This window comes from Dipodomys merriami, unplaced genomic scaffold, assembly GCF_024711535.1.
Source record: "Dipodomys merriami isolate MVZ:Mamm:240054 unplaced genomic scaffold, mDipMer1.0.p SCAF_51, whole genome shotgun sequence".
Lineage (NCBI taxonomy): Eukaryota > Metazoa > Chordata > Mammalia > Rodentia > Heteromyidae > Dipodomys > Dipodomys merriami.
Genome location: NW_027206080.1, coordinates 9,351,032 through 9,371,706, shown reverse-complemented (window position 1 = coordinate 9,371,706; position 20,675 = coordinate 9,351,032). Strand labels below are relative to the sequence as shown.

Here is a 20,675-nt window from a genome sequence, read left to right as displayed (position 1 = left end):
TACAAAAAAGTTAAATGATTTAATACTACATTATCTTTTGCATTATTTTTTAGCACTTCAATTAAAGTAAGTAAACATGAATAGGAAAAAAATTAAGTCTCAAGCCAGTTTAAAATTACTTATCTGTAAAAGAAGATCTAATTAAACTTTAACAGGTAAGAGCCACTTACCCTTTCCTTACATAAAGGGAAAGAGTATATATCAGCTAGGACTATGATGGCAGAGTAGATAGTATATTTCATATTATATTTTAATATATTATATAATATTTATTTCATATTATGGCATTTTATTGTAGAGATTAACTTCATATTATAATGCATATTAATGTTCAAAGCAACACATTTTAAAAATACTGGAAGGCGGGCTGGGAAGGTAGCTCAGTGGTAGAGCGCTTGCCTTGCATGCCTCAGGCCCTGGGTTCGATTCCTCAGCATCACATAAGCAGAAAAAGCTGGAAGTGGCACTATGGCTCAAGTGGTAGAGCGCTAGCCTTGAGCTGAAGAGCTGAGGGACAGCGCCCAGATCCAGAGTTCAGGCCCCACGACCGGACCAAAAAAAAAAAAAAATACTGGAAGGCTGGGTGCTGGAGACACACCTGTAAACATAGCCACTCAGGAGGCTGAGATCTGAGGATCTAGGTTCAAAGCTAGCTGAGGCAGCCAAGTTTGTTAAACTCTTTAATTAACCAGCAAAACACAAAGTAGAGCTGTGGCTCAAGTGCTACAGCACCAGCATTGAGTAGGGAATATAAAGGCAAATGAGAGTAAGAGGCTCTGAGTTAAAGCCCTAGAACCAGCACAATACATACATTCATATATATTTACATGCACAAGAATTATCAAAAATTTTCAACTCACATAAGCTACTACCAAATTTTAGATAACCTGGAAATGGGTAAGTGTGTATTACAATTCATTGGGAGTCAAAGAATTAAGACATATATTTGATTAAGAGCATTTTTAAGTGATAACTTGGAGAAAAGCCAGGCTTTACCTGTGGATAATTCCATGTCTGTGTAGGTAATCTAGAGCTAGTGCTACTTCAGAAATATATTTCACAGCCATCTCTTCATCAAAATAACCATATATATGTAGGAGAGACTTGACATCTCCACCAATAAGATATTCCATTACCTATCAAAAAGGAATTTAATATTGTTAAATAAAATCATCAATACCTTAAAATGTAGTCATTAAAATGTAACATTAGTTACATATTTTTAGCGTAACAAATAATTTATTTTTTCCTTCTTATGATTAAATTGATGGCCTTTTTTTGGAGGGTCAGGGGCTTGAATGCCGGGCGCTGGTGGCTTGGGCGCTGTCCCTGAGGTCAGGGCCAGTCCTCTACCGCTTTAGTCTCAGCGCCACTTCCGGTTTTCTAGTGGCTTACTGGAGATGAGATTCTCACAGTTTTTCCTGCCTGGACTGGCTTTGAACTTGGATCCTTAGATCTCAGGCTCCTGAGTAGCTAGCATTATGGGCATGAGCCACCGACCCAGGTTAATTGATGGAATTCTATGATGACATCTAAAAGTATGTTACCATTAAGAGGAAAAAAATAGGTAAAATTATAGTATATACACTATGATCACATTTTACCATTCATTTAAAATTTTGTTTGTTTGGTTTTTTTGGTCAGTTGTGGAGCTTGAAGCTGTACAGAGGGCTTGAGCTTGGGCGCTGTCCCTGCGCAATTCAGCTCAAGGCGAGCGCTTGAGCCACAGCACCACTTCCAATTTTCACCACTTCGGTTTTTCGAGTGCTTAATTGGAGATAAGAGTCTAGACTTTCCTTCCCCGGGCTGGCTTTGAACCTCCATCCTCAGATCTCAGCCTCTTGAGTAGCTAGGATTACAGGTGTGAGCCACCAGCACCCAGCTGGCACCCAGCTATATGCTGCTTTTTAAAGAGAAGGAGTCGGGGCTGAGAAGGTGGCTCAGTGGTAGAGGGCTTGTCTTGCATGCCTAAGGCCCTGGGTTCGATTCCTCAGCATCCTATTAAACAAAACGAAAAAAGCCGGAAGTGGTGCTGTGGCTCAAGTGGTAGAGCACTAGCCTTGAGCTGAAGAGCTGAGGAACAGCGCCCAGGCCCAGAGCTCAGGCCCCACTACTGGACCCCCCCAAAAAATAAAAATAAAAATAAAGGAGTCAAAGGCTGAGCTCTGGTGGCTCACGCCTATTATTATAGCTGCCTGGCTTAACTTTTGTTTGTTAAACAAAAACAAAACAAATCCCTTACTTTTCTTCAATTTGTTTAATGCAGGGGCAGAGAGTGGCTAGAGGAAAAGTGCTTATCTCTGCCTATGGAAACCTATCTACTTTCTTTACTGCTCCCTCATTAAATCTACATTACATTTAGCATCAATTTAGGAAGGCTTATTGCAAGATTGGCAATGAACTAAATCTTCAGGTACCAGAAGAGTTTATAGCTTAAGAATCATTTTTATAATACACCTAAAATATTCTTTAGAATACTTTAGAGTTTAACATTTAAATCTGTAGACTTTGACAAAGTTCATTTGACGCTCCCCCGCCCCCACCTCCCTTAATTCTAGTAGCTCTTGATTATTTAGTTAAAAGCAGTTAAGAGTCAAGATGAAAGGGAGGGACTGGGTGAGTGTGAGGGAACAGAAGACACTGTATGAAAGGAAATGTACTGATTACCTGACTCACTTAATCCCTGGGTTCATCACCTTTATAGTAACAATAAAGCACATGAACTTAAAAAAAAAAAAAAAAAAGGCTGTTAAGAGGGAAAGAAGACTGAAAGTCCCCAAAGGTAGAGGGTGGTCTGCCTCCATACTGCCTGGGGAAGCTGCAATGTCAACCTTTCATGAGTCTCTGGATCACCAAGCTACCTTGCAGATTTCAGACATGCAAGCCTCCATAATCTAGTGAGCAGGTTCCTTACAAATAGATCTCTTTCTATGCCCGTATACATATGTACAAACATACATTGTATTGGTAATTTTCCTTTGCAGAACTCTAATAATATAATAAGCTAAACTGCACTGATCATAAAGCTCCTGAGTGTTAGATCTGGAATCCAAATACAAGTACACCTAGATACAGTGCTCTTTAATCACTGCATTCACTGATTACTAAAGAAAGGTTAAGATTTGGGGCTGGGGGGCTGGGAAGGTGGCTCAGTGGTAGAGTGCTTGCCTTGCATGCATGAGGCCCTGGGTTCGATTCCTCAGCACCACATATTCAGAAAAAGCCGCAAGTGGTGCTGTGGCTCAAGTGGTAGAGCACTAGCCTTGAGCTGAAGAGCTGAGGGACAGCGCCCAGGCCCAGAGTTTAGGCCCCACAACTGGCAAAAAAAAAAAAAAAAAAAAAAGATTTGGGGTTGGGAAGGTGGCTCAGTGGTAGAGAGCTTGCCTTGCATGCATGAGGCCCTGGGTTCAATTCCTTAGTACCACATAAGAAAAAAGTCGGGGGCTGGGGAGGTGGCTCAGTGGTAGAGCGCTTACCTTGCATGCATGAGGCCCTGGGTTTGATTCCCCAGCACCACATAAGCAAAAAGAAAAAAGCCGGAAGTGGCGCTGTGGCTCAAGTGGTAGAGCGCTAGCCTTGAGCTAAAAGAGCTGAGGGACAGCGCCCAGGCCCAGAGTTCAGGCCCCACAACCGGACCCAAAAAAAAAAAAAAAAAAGAAAAAAAAGAAAAAAGTCGGAAGTGGCGCTGTGGCTCAAGAAGTAGAGTGCTAGCCTTGAGCTGAAGAGCTGAGGGACAGCGCCCAGGCCCAGAGTTCAGGCCCTATGACCGGACCCACCCCCCCCCCCCAAAAAAAAAAGAAAGTATAAGGTCTGCTCCTGGAAGAGCAGACTCCACCCTCCTTGCAGCAAAGTCTCCACCCAGTACCTGCGTTACCTAGGCAACTGGGACACCTGGAAGAGGTCACATCTGCATCTGCAGCAGCTGAAGTCACATCTGAATTTGATTTGGCCACACCCTTCTCTGCCCACACCCTAGATAAGGCCTAGAGCAGGCCCAGATGCTCTCTTGCAGCTCTTTTCTAGCTCTCTCTGCTTTCTCTCTGCTCTAGCTCTCTCCTCTCTCTTTTCTCTCTTTCCCAGCTCTCTCATTCCCAGGCCTTTCCCAGCCACGTGGAGTGCCAACCTTGCCTGGTCCCAGCAGGTCTACTGAATAAACCTACCCCTTACCTGAATACCACGTGCGTGCTGCTGCTGTTCTTACTCGACTACCTCTTTTTAAAAACCTAACAGAAAGATTAAGATTTACTCACCAAATAGACATTGTTTGCTGATTGCAATGAATAATACAAGTGGACAATGAAAGGACTTTTGCTAAGTGCTAGCGCATCTCTTTCTGCTTGTACCTGATGAGTCATATTTTTGTTGATCATGTCTGCCTTTTTAACAACCTGTAATAGATAATATGACAAAAGACACATTTATGTTATTTTACAAAATGTTCTTAGCACTCAAGGTTGCCATCATTAAAATACCAAGAATGAGAAAACATAGTTATCATTTTGATCTCACCCTAGAGGAAAATGCTAGAAAAAAAGCTGAGATGGTAAAACAAACAAAAATAAGAAAATATTACCTTCAAGACACTTGATATTAAGTATTGCATCTATTTTGAAAAGGAAAAGGAATTAAACAAATGTTCCCTGACTGATCTGCCAAGTTTCTTTTTAATTTTTTTAATCTAGTTTTGTCTGGTATGGAGCTTGAACGCTGGGCCTGGGTACTGTCCCTGAGCTCTTCAGCTCAAGGCAAGTGCTCTACCATTTGAGCCACAGCACCACTTCCAGTTTTCTAGTCGTTAATTGGTGATAAGAGTCTCAGGGACTTTCCTGCCAGGCTGACTTTGAACCACAATCTCAGTTCTTAGCCTTCTGAATAGCTAGGATTACAGACGTGAGCCAAGAGGCACTAGGCGAAGTACTGTTCTTAATAGTCTACCCTCTACCCCAACCTCTGAACCTGGGACAAAAGAAGAGAAAGTTGGACATAGTGGCTCATACCTGTAATCCACTCTACCTATTCAAGAGGCAGAGATTGGGAGGATCATAGATTCAGGTCAACCCTGAGGAAAAAAGTCATCAAGATCTCATTGCTGAGACTTGTGATGCAAGCTTGTCATCTGAATTATGTGGGAGGTCCATGCATCTCTGGGCAAAAATATGAGATCTTATCCAAGAAGATAAAGCAAGAGATCAGAGAGTTTGGCTCAATTGGTAAAGCACCTCCAAGCAATTACGAAGTCCTGAGGTCAAAGACCATTACTACAATATGTGTGTGTGTGTGTGTGTGTGTGTGTGTGTGTGTGTAATCATGAATTTTATTAATATATTACAGTTTTCAAATATTACTCATCATGTAACATCTGTAATTACATATCATTAATATGTTAACATTACCTACACTATATTAACTCATACACATTTTAACGTATAATTATTTGTTGAATAGAAATAAAATCAAAATATTGGAAGTCTGTCGTCTGTTTTTCCCTTCGTGTGTGTGTGTGTGTGTGTGTGTGTGTTTTGTGTGTGTGTGTGTGTGTGTGTTTTGTGTGTGTGTGTGTGTGTGTGTGTGTGTGTGTGTGTGTACTCAGGCTCTGGTGCTCTTGCTTTTTTTTTTTTTTTTCTCTAGGCTGGTGTTCTACCATTTGAGTTATGGCTACACTTCCAGCTTTTTTTTTTTTTAACTGGTTAATTGGAGGTAAGAATCTCATGGATTTGTCTACCCAGACGGGCTTTAATCCTTGAAACCTCTAGAGCAGCTAGGATTACAGGTGTGAGCCACCAACTCCAGCTTGTTTGCCTTTCTTAAGAATGATCAGAACTACTGAAATAGTCTCAAATGCTGTCTTATGGTTTTCAAGTTTAAGATAACTGGTCCAAAAACAAAACTATAACCTACATTAATGTTGAAGCACTAAAATGAATATTCAGTAAAATTGGGATCCATTCTCAAAACTATTACAAGAAGAAAAGACATTTATTACAATACTTTAAAACCATTAATAACAAGATAAATGGAGTCTTAGTTCTTTCATTTGAAAACTGAGAGGCTGAGCATTTGCCAAGCATGACAGTGGCTTTAGACTGGATCCCCAACACCATAAACAAAAAGAAAAGAGAAGGGAATTGATAAAAGCATGCCAGCAATGTGATAATACTTATCTCTGTGAGGATATGCTTGTTTTGTTCATCAATGTAACCTAAGGTCCTGAAATATTGACTGAACAAATTAATCGTTATTTTCATTTCAAGGACTGATGAAGAAAAAACATTGTGAACAAGATTTTTGTTTCTCCCTGATTAGGAAGTAACAATTTCAATGGGTTGAGTTGTGAAAGATCAGAGAAGGGAAGATAAGATAAAACTTTATACAAAGTAAAATGGATAAGAAGCAGAGAAGTGGAAGAAAAACAGGAAGAAACCAACAGAAATAAAATCTTAGAGGCAGGAAAATACACAGCTTTGGAAGACTAGTCTTCTGGTGTTACTACAACAAAGAGTATGCACAAAATACAGTGGAGCTCTATATCCACATTTTGCAAGTATGATTCCTTTCCCAAGGCACCTGGACTTTAGCTTGCATGTCATAGCCTACCTAATGAATAAAAAATAAAGGTAACAATTCCAAAGCTAGTGATCCCAGCTACTCAAGAGGCTAAGATCTGAGGACTTTGGTTTGAAGCCAGCCCTGACAGGTAAAGTCCTTATCTCCATAAATGAAGCTGTGGTTCAAGTTGTAGAGTGCTGGCTTTGAGCAAAGGAGGCTCAAGGACAGAGGCCAGTTCCAGAGTCAAAGCCCAAATACCACTCCCTTCCCCTTTACACAAAGGTAACAGTTCCATTAGACTAAATATGAAAACAAGGGGGCTGGGAAAGTGGCTCAGTGGTAGAGTGTTTGCCTTGCATTCATGAGGCCCTGGGTTCGATTCCTCAGCACCACATAAGCAGAAAAAGCCTGAGTGGCACTGTGGCTTAAGTGGTAGAGCGCTAATCTTGAGCTGAAGAGCTGAGGGACAGCGCCCAGGCCTAGAGTTCAGGCCCCATGACCAAAAAACCCCAAAAAACCAAAAACCAAAAAAACAAAGGAAAAAAATATGAAAACAAGTCCTGATGAATCTCAAGAAACAAAAAAAGGGTGGGGGGGCTGGGAATGTGGCTTAGTGGTAGAATGCTTGTCTAACATGCATGAAGCCCTGGTTTCGAGTCTTCAGTACCACATACAGAAAAAGAAAAAAGCCAGAGTTGGTGCTGTGGCTTAAGTGGTAGAGTGCTAACCTTGAGCAAAAGAAGCTCAAGGACAGTGCCCAGGCCTTTTGTTCAAGCCCCAATACTGGCCAAAAAAAAAAAAGAGGCGAAAGACCACATATTGTATGATTCCACTTAAATGTGAAATCACCCTAAAAGAAACATGTGGAGAGGCAGAAACTACAGATTAGTGCTTCCTTGTGGCTGATATATGAAGGCAGGAAATCACTGTAGATGGAAGGAAATGTCCTTTTAGGACAGTAGATATTCGTTTTTTTTTTTTTTTTTTTTTTGGTTAGTCTTGGGGCTTGAACTCTAGGCCTGGGCGCTGTCCCTGAGCTCTTCAGCTCAAGGCTAGCACTCTACCACTTGAGCCACAGTGCTACTTCCGCCCTTTTCTGTTTATGTAGTGCTGAGGAATTGAATCCAGGGCCTCATGCATGCAAGGCAAGCACTCTACAGCTGAGCCACCTTCCTAGCCCTGGGCAGTGAATATTCTTTTTTTTTTTTTTTGTCAGTCGTGGGGCTTGAACTCTGGGCTTGGGTGCTGTCCCTGCGTTCTTCAGCTCAAGGCAAACACTCTACCACTTGACCTACAGCGCCACTTCTGGTTTTCTAGTGGTTTATTGGAGATAGGAGTCTCACAGCCTTTCCTGCCTGGGCTGGCTTTGAACCATGATTCTCAGATCTCAGCCTCCTGAGTAGCTAGGATTACAGGTGTGAGCTACCGGCACCCGGATGAATATTCTTAAGGTTAGATTGTGGTGATAGTTACAAAACTATTCAATTTACTAAAAGCCACTGAATTTTAAGTAAATAATAAATAAAATTAAAAACTGGATTGTGGTGATAGTTACAGAACTACTTTACTAAAAGCTATTGAATGGTAAATAAATAAAATGAAAGCCTCAGCTTGGGTAATGACTTAGAAATGGAAAGGCAGGAATAAAAATGTAAGAGGGCTGGGAATGTTCCTTAGTGATAGAGTGCTTGCTTAGCATGCATGAAGCCCTGGGTTTGATTCCTTGGCACCATAAAAACAGAAAAAGCCAGAAGTAGTGCTGTGCCTCAAGTGGTAGAGTGCTAGCCTTTTGCAAAAGAAGCTCAGAACAGTGCCCAGGCCTTGAGATCAAGCCCAAGGCCTGGCAAAAAAACACCCCCAAAAAATGTCTTAAGAGACAGAATTGGTAGGACGAGTTATGAGCTATAATAATTAGAGTAAGAAAAACGACTCATCTTCCTTGAAGGATGAGATGATGTTTTTTCTGTTAAATGGAGATTCCGAGTTTAGGCACTTAATATAGAAGATTGTTTACAATGAGGCAAGTATAATTTGGAGGTGCACGCTAGATGCCCTGTAGACCATGCCTTTCCTTTATCATATACACACGTTGCTGAAAACTGGGTCATTTACAACCTTGGGAGTGGATGAAAACCGAGTGCGCAAAACTGTTTGAAATAAGTGTGGAAAGTATTTAGAATGACATAAACTGTTGCATGGACAAATTCTTGATTTAGGACATATTTCAGCTTACTCTTTAAATATATGGGCAATTTAAGTACCACGAGAAAAGTTTGAATAGAAAAAAAATGGTTACTTCTTTTTATTGAGGCAAAATCTCACTATGGAAAAAAGGCTTGCCTTGATCTTGAACTTGCCATCTTCAGGAAATGTTAGGATTACAGCCAGGCACCAAGAAAGTTTGTTTAATTAGATTTTGTTGTTGTTGTTGGACAAGAGTTCAGATATTAATCTCTTATCAGATGGGTAGAAGTAACATATAATTAGAAACAGCTATTACAAACACATACTTAATCCTGGCAAAAGTCTGAACTAGTAAAAAGGACCCAGAAGATGCAGACAACGAGCAGCTATGACTAATTGAAAAGATTTCCTAACCAACCGGGCGTGGTGGCTCCAGCCCCGAAATCCCAGCACTCGCGAGGCTGACCCAGGAGGGTGTTCTGCACGACAGGACCAGACCCTGCTCCAAAAACGAAACCAATCAAAGAAACACAAATTCCCCCACAGTCCCCGCCGGAGCATTCGCTGGGTGGTCTGGGTGGTCGCGTAGCAGAGGGCTGCCGGGCCCCTTCGAGGTGAGTGCGGTGTGGGCTGACCTCAGCCCGGGCACCTGCCGCCGTCGGCGCGCAGGAAGCGGGGTCAAGGCCCCGTCTTTGTTTACTTCCACACTTCCTACCTTCACTGCGTACAGCTTGCCGCCTTTCTGCCCCAGATACACTTTCCCGAAAGCGCCACGGCTAATGGGTTTCACTATGGTGAATTCCTCAATGGAGGGAGGTCTTGGGACTGGGATCCTATTCACCGAGTGCTCACTCGCCGCGCCTCCTCCATTCTCCTCGTCCCCCGCCGCAGGCTCCATGGAAGGACAGCTACCTGACCCACCGAAGCAAGCCCCAGGCGGCCAAGGTGCCTCACCCGGTGGCAGCTCCCGCCAACAGGGTTCAAAGCGAGGCTCCGCCCCCCCAACGCGCGCCGTCCGTGGCGTCACCGCGCTACGCACCGCGCGAAGCCCCGCCCCATTCCGCCTCCCTTAAGTAGATGCTAGAGGACCCGGCCTGTGTGAGTGTGGCCTCGAGCCCCTGGAACATCTCGAGCTCTCTTCTGGCTCTCCATTGACATCTGTCGTGATGAGGGAGGGACTGCAAACAGTTCGTGGCTCAGGAGAAAAGGGACTTAAAATCTGAATCACGAGATTTGTAAAGAACCTCCCAGCTTCCAAATGAGTCTGATGGGAACTTGTCCCAGTCAAGACCTGAATATTTTTCTTCCCTTCGCGATCTCCCACCCCCGCAAGAGTTGTAAACCAGTTTGGACTGTTCGGTAGAGCAATGGCCAAAGGTGCGGTTTGGAAGCTGCTGTCGTCACAGAATGTGGAGAAGCTGGATGAGCAGGAAGCAGGTGGCTGGCCCTGTACTCTTAACTTATCAAAGCATGTAATTTGCCTGAATCAGACTAGGATCCCTGAGGATTTCCAGTTCATTATAAGGACGAAGAGTAATAAATTGTAGTTTAAAAAAAAAAAAGCCACATTAGCCAAAGGATTAGTTGGAGCACAGATTGGTTGGGGAAGTTCTAGAAGGCTCGACGGGGTGAATGTCGATCCTCTTTAAAAGCTTAAAAAGAAAAAAAAACAACTACAAAACAACCCCAAAACTCTATCCAGTGTGTTTTGGGGACTCAGCAGAAACGTGAGAGCGCTACAACTTGGAGCGCTGACAAGTGGATGTGGGCGTTCACTTGCCCCGGAAGTACTGTTGCGTGAGAGCCTTTGACTTCCGGGTCACGGTCGTCGTAGCAGCCATAGGGGAGGCCATCTTGCATTTCTGGGAGGAGTGAGGGGGGGGAAACGGGAGGGGAGAAAAGAAGGATCAAGCCGGAGGGCTCAGCGCCTCCCTGCCGGCCGAGGACACTGGGATAGTTTCGGCGAGGCGGGCGAGGCTGCTGAGGCTCCGGAGGAGATGTTTTCCCTGTCGAGCACCGTGCAGCCCCAGGTGAGCCCGGCCTTCCGTCCCTTTTCCTGCGACCCTGCCCGGGTCTTGTTTTCTAGCTGACTGGGTGGGGTCGGTTCCGAAGTGCACCTCTGTGGGAAGCGGAGAACCCAGTGGGAGACCCGAGGCCCCAGTGGGGCCGGGGACGTAAAGGGCCGACCACCAAGCATCCGGGGCCGGGGCGTGAAGTCTGGGTGATGGAGCCCGTGGCTCACCGGGTTGATGGAGTGTGATTTCTGCTGCTTTGTTCAGGGTTGGACATTCTGGGTTAGGGGTTGCGGAGGGGAGGGGGGTGATGTATACAGCACGGATATAATGTTCTTTACATCCTTCCATCTGTTTGGTTTTTCAAAAACATCTCCCACAGCTCCCTCCCCCTACCTTTTAACCGAACATGCCATATAACTGGAGTAATCACTGTGATTTTTTTTATTTTTGGCCCAAATCGATTAAAATGATAATACATGTAAGTATACGCATATACTTTTACTTATTTATTTGTTGTCGTTCACTTCTTGTAGTTATAATCTTGATCCAGCCCCACCCCCATTGTTTTGTAAAGCAAAAGATAGAGCAGAGGAAAATGGTTCCAGGGAGTTTTGATAAATTACCCATTCTCTTGAGAATCGCTTGTGACAATATTTTATTCTTGATTCATTTTAAAAAATCTTTTTTATGGCATTTTTTTTTCTTTTAAGACAAACCTCTTGCAATGGTAGTCCCAGTGGTCTTGAGTTCCTGATACTCTTGACTCAGCCTGTGAGTACTGGGATTGCAGGATGGGGTTATAGCACTGCACCACCCTACCAGACTAGATGGTAGGCCTTCCCTCCCTTTCTTCTAAGAGAAGATTGGTCTTGAGAAAGTTCAAATTTAAATCACCTTCAGCTTCTTGAGCCGGGCTCTGGTGGCTCATGACTGTAATCCTAGCTACTCAGGAGGCTGAGATCTGAGGATCACAGTTCAAAGCCAGCCCAGGCAAGAAAGCCTGTAAGACTCTTTAATAAACCACTAGAAAACCCGGAGTGGCACTGTGACTCAAGTGATAGAGCACTCACCTTGAGCTGAAGAGCTGAGAGATAGCACCCAAACCCAGAGTTCAAGCCCCACGACCAACCAAAAAAAAAAAAAAAAAAAAAAAAAAAAAAAAATATATATATATATATATATATACACATATAAAATTATGTTACTTAGTTTGACTTTTTTGGTACTGGGTTTAATCTCAGGACCTTTTGGTCTTGCTTGGCCTTTTCAGCCACAGCTGGCACACTCCCACTTGAACTATGTATCCAGTTTTGGCTTTTTGCTAGTAAGATTCCCTAGGATTTTTTTTTTTGGTGATGGGGGGGTTGGTCATGGGACTTGAACTCAGGGCCTGGACACTGTCCCTGAGCTCTTTCACTTAAAACTAGTGCTCTTCCACTTTGAGCCACAGCACCACTTCCATTTTTCTGGCAGTTAATTGGAGACAAGAGTCTCATAGACTGTCCGGGCCAGGTTGGCTTCAAACCATGGTCTTTAGATCTCAGCTTCCACTGGCACCCAGTGGATTTTTTGTGAGGACTGGCTTTGAACCATAGTCCTTGTATCTCAGCCTCCTTTAGGAACAGAATTATAAATGTGAGTCATCTTTTTTTTTTTTTTTTTTGGTCATAGTACAGTATTCAGTAATAAAAGATGAAATGGTTATTTGTTGGGTAGCAGATAAAAGTAAGTGTAGCTTTAATATTAGTGATGCCAGGTAAAAATAAATGAATTAGCAGGGAGAACAGATATTTTAAGCATACAAGGACTATCAAAATTCTGAGTAAGGAAGGGGATTAATTAGAGGAACAAAAATAAGGCTATGATAGCTAGTGTTTAAAGGGAGTAACTTCAGAGATAAGATTGAAGTGAAACTTTTAAGACAAGAGTTTGGGTTTTAAGTGTGTTCAGAAACATTCAAGATCATAAACTGGACATTAGTGGCTCCTAGTCTTAAACCTGTAATCCTAGCTACTCAGGAGGCTGAGATCTGTAGTTCAAAGCCAGTCCTGTCAGGAAAAACCATTCCCCAATTGGAACTGTGGCTTAAAATCTCAGGGACAGTGCCCAGGGCCAGTTTAAGCCCCAGGGCCAGAAAAAAAGCAAAAACAAACTAAACAAAAAACATGATCATGCTTTCAATTTCAGCATATCGGCTGGGAATGTGGCTTAGAGCATGCATGAAGTCCTGAGTTCAATTCTTCATTACCACATAAACAGAAAAAGCCAGAGATGGAACTGTGGCTCAAGTGGTAGAGGACTAGCCTTAAGCAAAATCTCAGAGACAGTGCCTAGGCCCTGAATTCAAAGCCCCAAGACTGGCCAAAAAAAAAAAAAAATTAATAGATCCCTCTGGTTTCTTGTTATGTGGACAATAATAAGAAGTCAAAAGTGGAATTAATTGTGATCAGGATGCTATTGCCTCAGGAGAGGGATTACTTCACTAATATGTTAGTAATGATTATAGAAATACAGAGCTGTTTCTGGTTTGATCAGCTGGCTACAGGAAGATGCCATTCACCAGAATTAGTGTCTAGAGGAGTCCAAGCTATTGTTTAAAAAGAAAAAGTCAGATACAAACTGTTGAATAGTATTAAACTGTTGGCAACTAAATTTATTACCTTAGTTCAAGGAGGCCTTACTTTTTCAGAAGTTACTATGTCATGATGGAAGATATCACATGATAAAAGAGCAAGAGGGAGAAGCCCCACTTCTTTGCTGCATTAATATATTCATAAAGGCAAGATCCTTATGACCTACACTTTTCCCCCTTACTCCTTTTTTGGCTTTTATTATGATTGTTTGTGTTATTGAGGGTTGAACTCAAGCCTTGAGCTTGTTAGGGAGGTGCTCTGCTACTTGAGCCATGCTCCAGTCCTTTTTGGTCTCAAGTTCCAGGCTCCTTGTGCTTATGCTTTTGTAGTACACCATCATGTCCATCTACTGGTTGTTAATTTGCCGTCTTTGCTGGCCTGGCGCTGAAATCTTTCCTGTCTCTGACTCCTGAGTAACTAGGACTCAGACTTCTCTTGGATTTAAGTCAGGATCTCCCTGTGTAGGAGACAGTCCTTGAATTCCTGCTTAGCCTCCTTAGTGCTGCTGTTATGGGCATGTACCACCAAGCCTAGCCTAAACCCTTTTTTTTTTCTTTTGGTCTGTCATGGAGCTTGAACTCTGGGCCTGGGCACTGTCCCTGAGTTCTTCAGCTCACGGCTCTACCACTTTGAACCACAGTGCCACTCCCAGTTTTCTGGTGGTTAATTGGAGATAAGAGTCTTCTGGTCTTTCTTGCCTGAGCTGGCTTTGAACCCAGCTCCTCAGATCTTAGCCTTCTGAGTAGCTAGGATTACAGGTGTGAACCACCAGTTCCTGGCCTAAACTCTTTTAAAGATCTCTCAGTTTTTGGGGCTGGGAAGGTGGCTCAGTGGTAGAGCACTTGCCTTGCATGCTCAAGGTCCTGGGTTCGATTCCTCAGCACCACATAAGAAAAAAGCCGGAAGTGGCGCTGAAGAGCTGAGGGACAGCGCCCAGGCCCAGAGTTCAGGCCCCACGACCGGACCCAAAAAAAAAAACAAAACAAGAAAAAAAGATCTCTCAGTTTTTAAGATCTCAGCTTTGGGCTAAGGGTGTGATTCTATAGTTTCTGTGTTCAAAGTGTAGTACCTCAAAAAAAAGTAAATAAATAAATATAAAGGTATGTTAATATTGTTAAATGATACCTAAATATCAGTCTGGATTTTAGGGAGAAACACACCTTCAAACCTTATCAGAAAGTTTAATAATAACCAGTTTTTATGTTTGTTATTAGAATTACATGAACTAGGTAAAACAAATTACAGACCTTGGCTTATGGAAAGAACTCATTTTAATTTATTCAACAAATATTTAGCACTCATTGTGTACACTTTGCTTAATTGAGACATAGTATTGACTAATAAAACCCTTTGCCACATGGAGCTTACCTTCTAGTTGGAGACTATATCATTAAAAAACTAATTTCTGTGATCTTGTTGACAAAGAGCTATAAAATCATGTATGTACACATAGGTATGTGTACATCAGAGTTTGAACTTGGGCCTTGCTTTCCATCAGCTTTCTTGCTCACAGCTGCTGCTCTATCACTGGAGCCATAACTCTAGTGCTGCATTTTACTAGTTAATTGGAGACAGAGTCTCAAAGACTTTTCTACCCAGGCTATCTTTGAACTGATACCCTCCAGTACTCATTCTCCTGAATAGCTAGGATTATAGGTGTGGGCTACCAGCTTCCAGCCTATAAAATTCTTGAAATTTTCTGAGTTATAATTCACAAGCCCCTATTGATCACATCTGTGTTTTTTTATATTATGGTAACTTTTTATGCTCCCTAAATGCCATTGTAGGGATTCCAGTGTAATCACTTGGAAAACAGTGATTACAGAATGTACTTTTATTCCCACCCCTCTGGGAGAGGGAAAAGCAGGACTCGAAGAGTTCTATTAAAGACTTGAAGGGCAAGTTCAGTCTGCCTTTAGTTGGTGAGTGAATGCATATATTCACATAGCAAAAGATATCATACCCTGCCTCCAATAAATGACTAGGGACCCTTCAGACCTATTCATCTTCAAGTTGCTATTCATTTCTGTCAGATTATAGACATATAAACAGTTTTCCTGAGTTCTGTGAGCCTTCCTAATGAATTAGAGAAGGTTGTGGGACTTCCTTATTTATAACTAGTTGATGAGGTATATGAATGGTCTGGGACTTGTGCATGGCATCTAAAGTGGGGGCATTAGTAGGGTGTGCTATCTCCAGACAGGGTCAGAAAGTGTTAGAGAATTGCAAAGAAAACACCCTAAAAACAGAGGTAATCAGTATATAGATAAATAGTATTTAAGGTGTTAATGAAAAGTGCTAAAAGAAAACAATAGAGCAGAGATCCTATTTTTTAGAAGAAAATCACTGAAATATTAGGGCAACCAGGGGAAAGTCTTATGAAAAGATGACTTGAGCAAAGAACTGAAGGGACAGTGAGAGCAAATTATGTTACTAACTGGACAAAAGGGAGTACATAGTGCAAAGGCTTTGAGGTAAGAGTGTGCCAGTTGTGTTCCAGGAACATCTAAGAGACCAGTGGTATTGGAGCTTAGAGAAAGAATGGGTACGTAGGAGGAGGAGGCCAAGTTGTATTTTAAAGTCCTACAGTTGTTGGGACTTTAGTTTTTACTCTGAGAAGTCATTGGATGGATTTGAGCAGAATGTTAACTGATTTTGGTTTTAATGTAATCACGTTTTTTTTTCTCCTATTACTGAGGTCTGAACTCTGGGCTTGGACATTGTCACTTAGCTCTTTGGCTCAAGGCTATCATTCTACCACTTAAGCCACACCTCCATTTCTGGCTTTTTGGTGGTTAGAGATGAGCCTCTCAGTGGACTTCCCTGCCTAAGATTGCTTTGAGCCATGATCTATAGATCTTAGCCTCCTGAGTAGCTAGGATTACTGGCATAAACCACTGCACATGGCACTCTAGTCACTTTTAGTCTGTGCTTGATTCCAAGACTGCAGCTGGATAAGGATGATAAGATGATGATATAGAACAAGATGTTGGCAAGTTGAAAACTTTAAGATCTACTTGTATATTGCTTATTGTATATGAAATACCTCATTTTGCCCAATGTCATTTATTTTGCTACTCTTACTAATGACTTCTCTAGCTTTTCCCTGTTTGTGCTGATAATAATGTATAAACATTATTTCCTTAAATTTCTAAGCCAGGCACTGGCATAATTACAGGAAATAATTACAGGTTCACAACCTGTAATCTTAGGTACTCATGAAGCAGATCTAAGGATCTGTTCAAAGCCAGCCCTGGGCAGCAAAATCTGAGAGACTGTCTCTAAAAAAACTACTAAAAAAAGGCTGGAAGTGGAACTGTGGCTTAAGTGATATAGCACTAACCTTGAGTAAAAGAAGTTCAAGGATAGAGACTTACAAAAATAAAAAATTCCTAGAAGGTAGTTGGAATAAGAAATATATGTATTTTCATACTTTAAATTCATATGTCCAGCATAGTATCCTGAAAGAATAGATTCATTTTCTTCTACTAACATTAAAATGGTACTTCGAATTTTATTTATTTATTTATTTTAATTTTTTAAATTTTTTTGTTGGTCGTGGGGTTTGAACTCTGGGCCTGGGCGCTGTCTCTCAGCTCTTCAGCTCAAGGCTAGCACTCTACCACTTGAACCACAGTACCACTTCCTGTTTTCTGAAGAGTCTCACGGTCTTTCCTGCACGGGCTGGCTTTGAACCCCCATCCTCAGATCTCAGCTTCCTGAGTAGCTAGGATTACAGGCGTGAGCCTCCAGCGCCCGGCAGAATTTTTTTTTTTTTAATGCCAGTTCTGGGATTTGAGTTCAGGGCTTGGGGGCTATCCCTTAGGTTTTTTTTTTTCTACTCAAGGCTGGCATTCTACCACAGCTACAGCTACAGCTCCATTTCCAGCTTTTAAATAATTAATTAGAAATAAGAGTCTTGGGGCTGGAAAGGTGGCTCAGTGGTAGAGCGCTTGCTTTGCATGCATGAGGCCCTGGGTTCGATTCCTCAGCACCACATAAGCAAAAAGAACACAGCCAGAAGTGGCGCTGTGGCTCAAGTGGTAGAGCGCTAGCCTTGAGCTGAAGAGCTGAGGGACAGCGCCCAGGCCCAGAGTTCAGGCCCCACAATTGGACCCGCACCCCTTCCTCCCCCCCCAAAAAAAAAAGTCTCACAGACTGTCTTGCCTAGGTTGGCTTTGAACCACCATCCTCAAATCTCAGTCTCCTGAGACGCTAGGATTACAGAGGTGAACCACCCAGTGGCTGGCAAGTAGTTAGAATTTTTTTTTTGGGGGGGGGGGGTTGGTCATGGGGACTGAACTCTAGGCCTGGACGCTGTCCCTCAGCTCTTCCGCCCAAGGCTAGCACTCTACCATTTGAGCCACAGCGCCACTTCTGGCTTTTTTTCTTTTTGCTTATGTGGTGCTGAGGAATCGAACCCAGGGCCTCAGGCATGCAAGTGTGTGTGTGTGTGTGTGTGTGTGTGTGTGTGTGTGTGTGTGTGTGTGTGTGTGTGTGTGTGTGTGTGTGTGTGTGTGTGTGTGTGTGTGTGTGTGTGTGTGTGTGTGTGTGTGTGTGTGTGTGTGTGTGTGTGTGTAGATCAAATCCAAGGCCTTGTGCTTGGTAGGTAAGTACTCTACTACTGAGCTATACTTTCAGCCTAGTGTATAGTTTTGATAAACATTATATGTTTATAATATGGAAATTGTTTCTGTTTTTATTAAAACTATTTAATTTTAACTTTTCTTTTTTCTAGGTTACAGTTCCTCTCAGTCATCTCATCAATGCCTTCCATTCACCAAAAAAAACATCTTTTTCTGCCAATACATCAGTTTCTCAAAACCAGCACCGAGATTTAGTTCCTGAGCGTGAGGCTCCCAGCAGTGAGGTAATATTTTTTTATCCAATTGGCTTGAAAAAGCCCTTTTTGTTTTTATTTTTGATTTGTATTGTAATTGTAAGAGTTTAGCTATAAAGCCCAAGCTGACCACAAAACTCAGGTGATCTTCCAGCATTGGAATTAGAGGTATTATATGCTGCCATGTCTAGCTGAAAATTCCTTTAGTCTTTTTTTTGTGATTGTGCTGGTCCTGGGACTTGAACTCAGGTCCTGGGTGCTATTCCTGAGCTTCTTTTGCTCAAGGCTAGAACTCTAACACTTGAGCCACAGTGCCACTTTTGGATTTTTCTGTGTAGTTTTTTGGAGATAAAGGCCTCAGGGACTTTCTTGCCCAGGCTAGCTTCAAACCTTTCAGCCTTCTGAGTTGGCTAGGATTATAGGCATGAGCCATCAGCTCCTGGCAATTTTAGTCATTTTTGATTAACTATATTTAGATATTTGTATTAACATGCTTCCTGCCTTTAGTAATTAAAGACAGGTAATTCTGACTTTTAGTGTATGTATTGAAAAATTATTTTTAGTCATTGAATTTTTTTTTAATTTTTAATTTGGCATTGCATTTGGTGTTCACCTCCTTATCTACTTTTTGATATTCAGTATAGGGTATAGGTAATTGAAGGTAAGATGTTAAATTAAGAAACTAAGATTTTAGTATTCATAAAATTATAAAATCAATGTTGCCCAGAATATAAGCAATTATAAACCTAATCATTTATAAGGCTCATTGATGAGATGGTTACTTAGAAGGTCAGAATACATTTTTCATGGAAAAGTTATTTTTTTTATATTTTTATTTTTTTTGGGGGTCCAGTCGTGGGGCCTGAACTCTGGGCCTGGGCGCTGTCCCTCAGCTCTTCAGCTCAAGGCTAGCGCTCTACCACTTGAGCCCCAGTGCCACTTCCGGCTTTTTTCTTTTTGCTTATGTGGTGCTGAGGAATCGAATCCCAGGGCCTCAGGCGTGCAAGGCAAGCGCTCTACCACTGAGCCACCTTCCCAGCCCGAAAAGTTATTGTAATCTGTAGTTTGTTTTTTTTTTTTGGTCGGTCGTGGGGCTTGAACTCTGGGCCTGGGCACTGTCCCTCAGCTCTTCAGCTCAAGGCGAGCGCTCTACCACTTGAGCTACAGCGCCACTTCTGGTTTTCTGGTGGTTTATTGGAGATAGGAGTCTCAAGGTCTTTCTTGCCCGGGCTGGCTTTGAACCGCGATCCTCAGATCTCAGCCTCCTGAGTAGCTAGGATTACAGGCGTGAGCCACCAGCGCCCGGCCATGTAATCTGTAGTTTTACAAGTTTCCCTAAACTATAAATAGCCTATGTTCATATTTCTGATATAAGAAGCCATGACAAAAGTAACAGAGGAAAAATACAAAAGGCATTTGCGGGGGCTGGGAAGGTGGCTCAGTGGTAGAGCACTTGCCTTGCATGCTCGAGGCCCTGGGTTCGATTCCTCAGCACCACATAAGCAAAAAGAAAAAAGCCGGAAGTGGCACTGGGGCTCAAGTGGTAGAGCGCTAGCCTTGAGCTGAAGAGCTGAGGAATAGCGCCCAGGCCCAGAGTTCAGGCCCCACTACCGGACCCCCCAAAAAAAAAAAATACAAAAGGCATTTGCTTGACCAGGGAGGGAGCATTTATCCTAGGGTTAGTTTTGGCTTTTTTTTTTTTTTTCCTGAGACATATTTCCTTATGTAGCCTAAGCTGGCTTTAAGCTTAAGCTGGTCTCTAACTCTGCCTTAACCTTCTGAATGTTAAGGTCACAGGCATTGAGCCACTACCACAATTGATAAAGATAAATTTTTAATTTGTATTTGCTATCTTTGCTATTGCCTTTTATTTGCCCAGTTACTACTGCTGTGTGTGGGCAGGGTGGGGGGGGGGCAATTGTCCTTCAGCTCTTCAGCTCAAGGCTAGCGCTCTACCACTTGAGCCACAGTGCCACTTCTGGCTTTTTCTGTTTATGTGGCACTGAGGAATCGAACCCAGGACCTCATGCATGTGAGATCAGCACTTTACCACTCTGTCACCTTCTCAGCCCACTACTGCTTCTTTCTATAGTGCTTCTATTGTGCTGACCCAGAATACAGTCAAAATACAATGAAGTTGAGTTTATAAATTATTTGTTTTATTTTGTTTTTTTGGGTCTGGTCGTGGGGTCTGTACTTTGGGCCTGGGCGCTGTCCCTCAGCTCTTCAGCTCAAGGCTAGCACTCTACCACTTGAGCCATAGCGCCACTTCCGGCTTTTTTCTTTTTGCTTATGTGGTGATGAGGAATCGAACCCAGGGCGTCAGGCATGCAAGGCAAGCGCTCTACCACTGAGCCACCTTCCCAGCCCTAGTTTATAAATTATTGTAAGTGATTATTATTAGAATAATTAGGCAGTATAGTATAATGTAAGCAAAATGACCTGGTGTGCTATACT

General features: G+C 42.5%; 2 protein-coding genes across 3 annotated transcripts in view; one reads left to right on the top strand and one right to left on the bottom strand.

The window, feature by feature from the left end:
- The window catches only part of Mastl (microtubule associated serine/threonine kinase like), a 44,223-nt gene extending 34,573 nt beyond the window's left edge, over window positions 1-9,650 (bottom strand). Inside the window, exons 1-3 of the mRNA XM_069998321.1 lie at window positions 9,446-9,650; window positions 4,251-4,388; window positions 997-1,136 (exon numbers count right to left, since the gene is read on the bottom strand). Coding sequence (XP_069854422.1) covers window positions 997-1,136; window positions 4,251-4,388; window positions 9,446-9,628 — 461 coding nt within the window. The 5' untranslated portion in view covers window positions 9,629-9,650. The remainder of the gene's footprint in view (window positions 1-996; window positions 1,137-4,250; window positions 4,389-9,445) is intronic.
- A 182-nt stretch (window positions 9,651-9,832) lies between these two features.
- The window catches only part of Yme1l1 (YME1 like 1 ATPase), a 41,193-nt gene continuing 30,350 nt past the window's right edge, over window positions 9,833-20,675 (top strand). The window contains exons 1-2 of one of the 2 annotated variants that reach the window (XM_069998273.1): window positions 9,833-10,167; window positions 18,117-18,248. In XM_069998273.1, the coding sequence (XP_069854374.1) occupies window positions 10,138-10,167; window positions 18,117-18,248 (162 nt within the window). In that variant the 5' untranslated portion in view covers window positions 9,833-10,137. Of the gene's footprint in view, window positions 10,168-10,591; window positions 10,761-18,116; window positions 18,249-20,675 lie in introns of those variants that run through there. The other variant, XM_069998272.1, reaches the window with a different exon arrangement.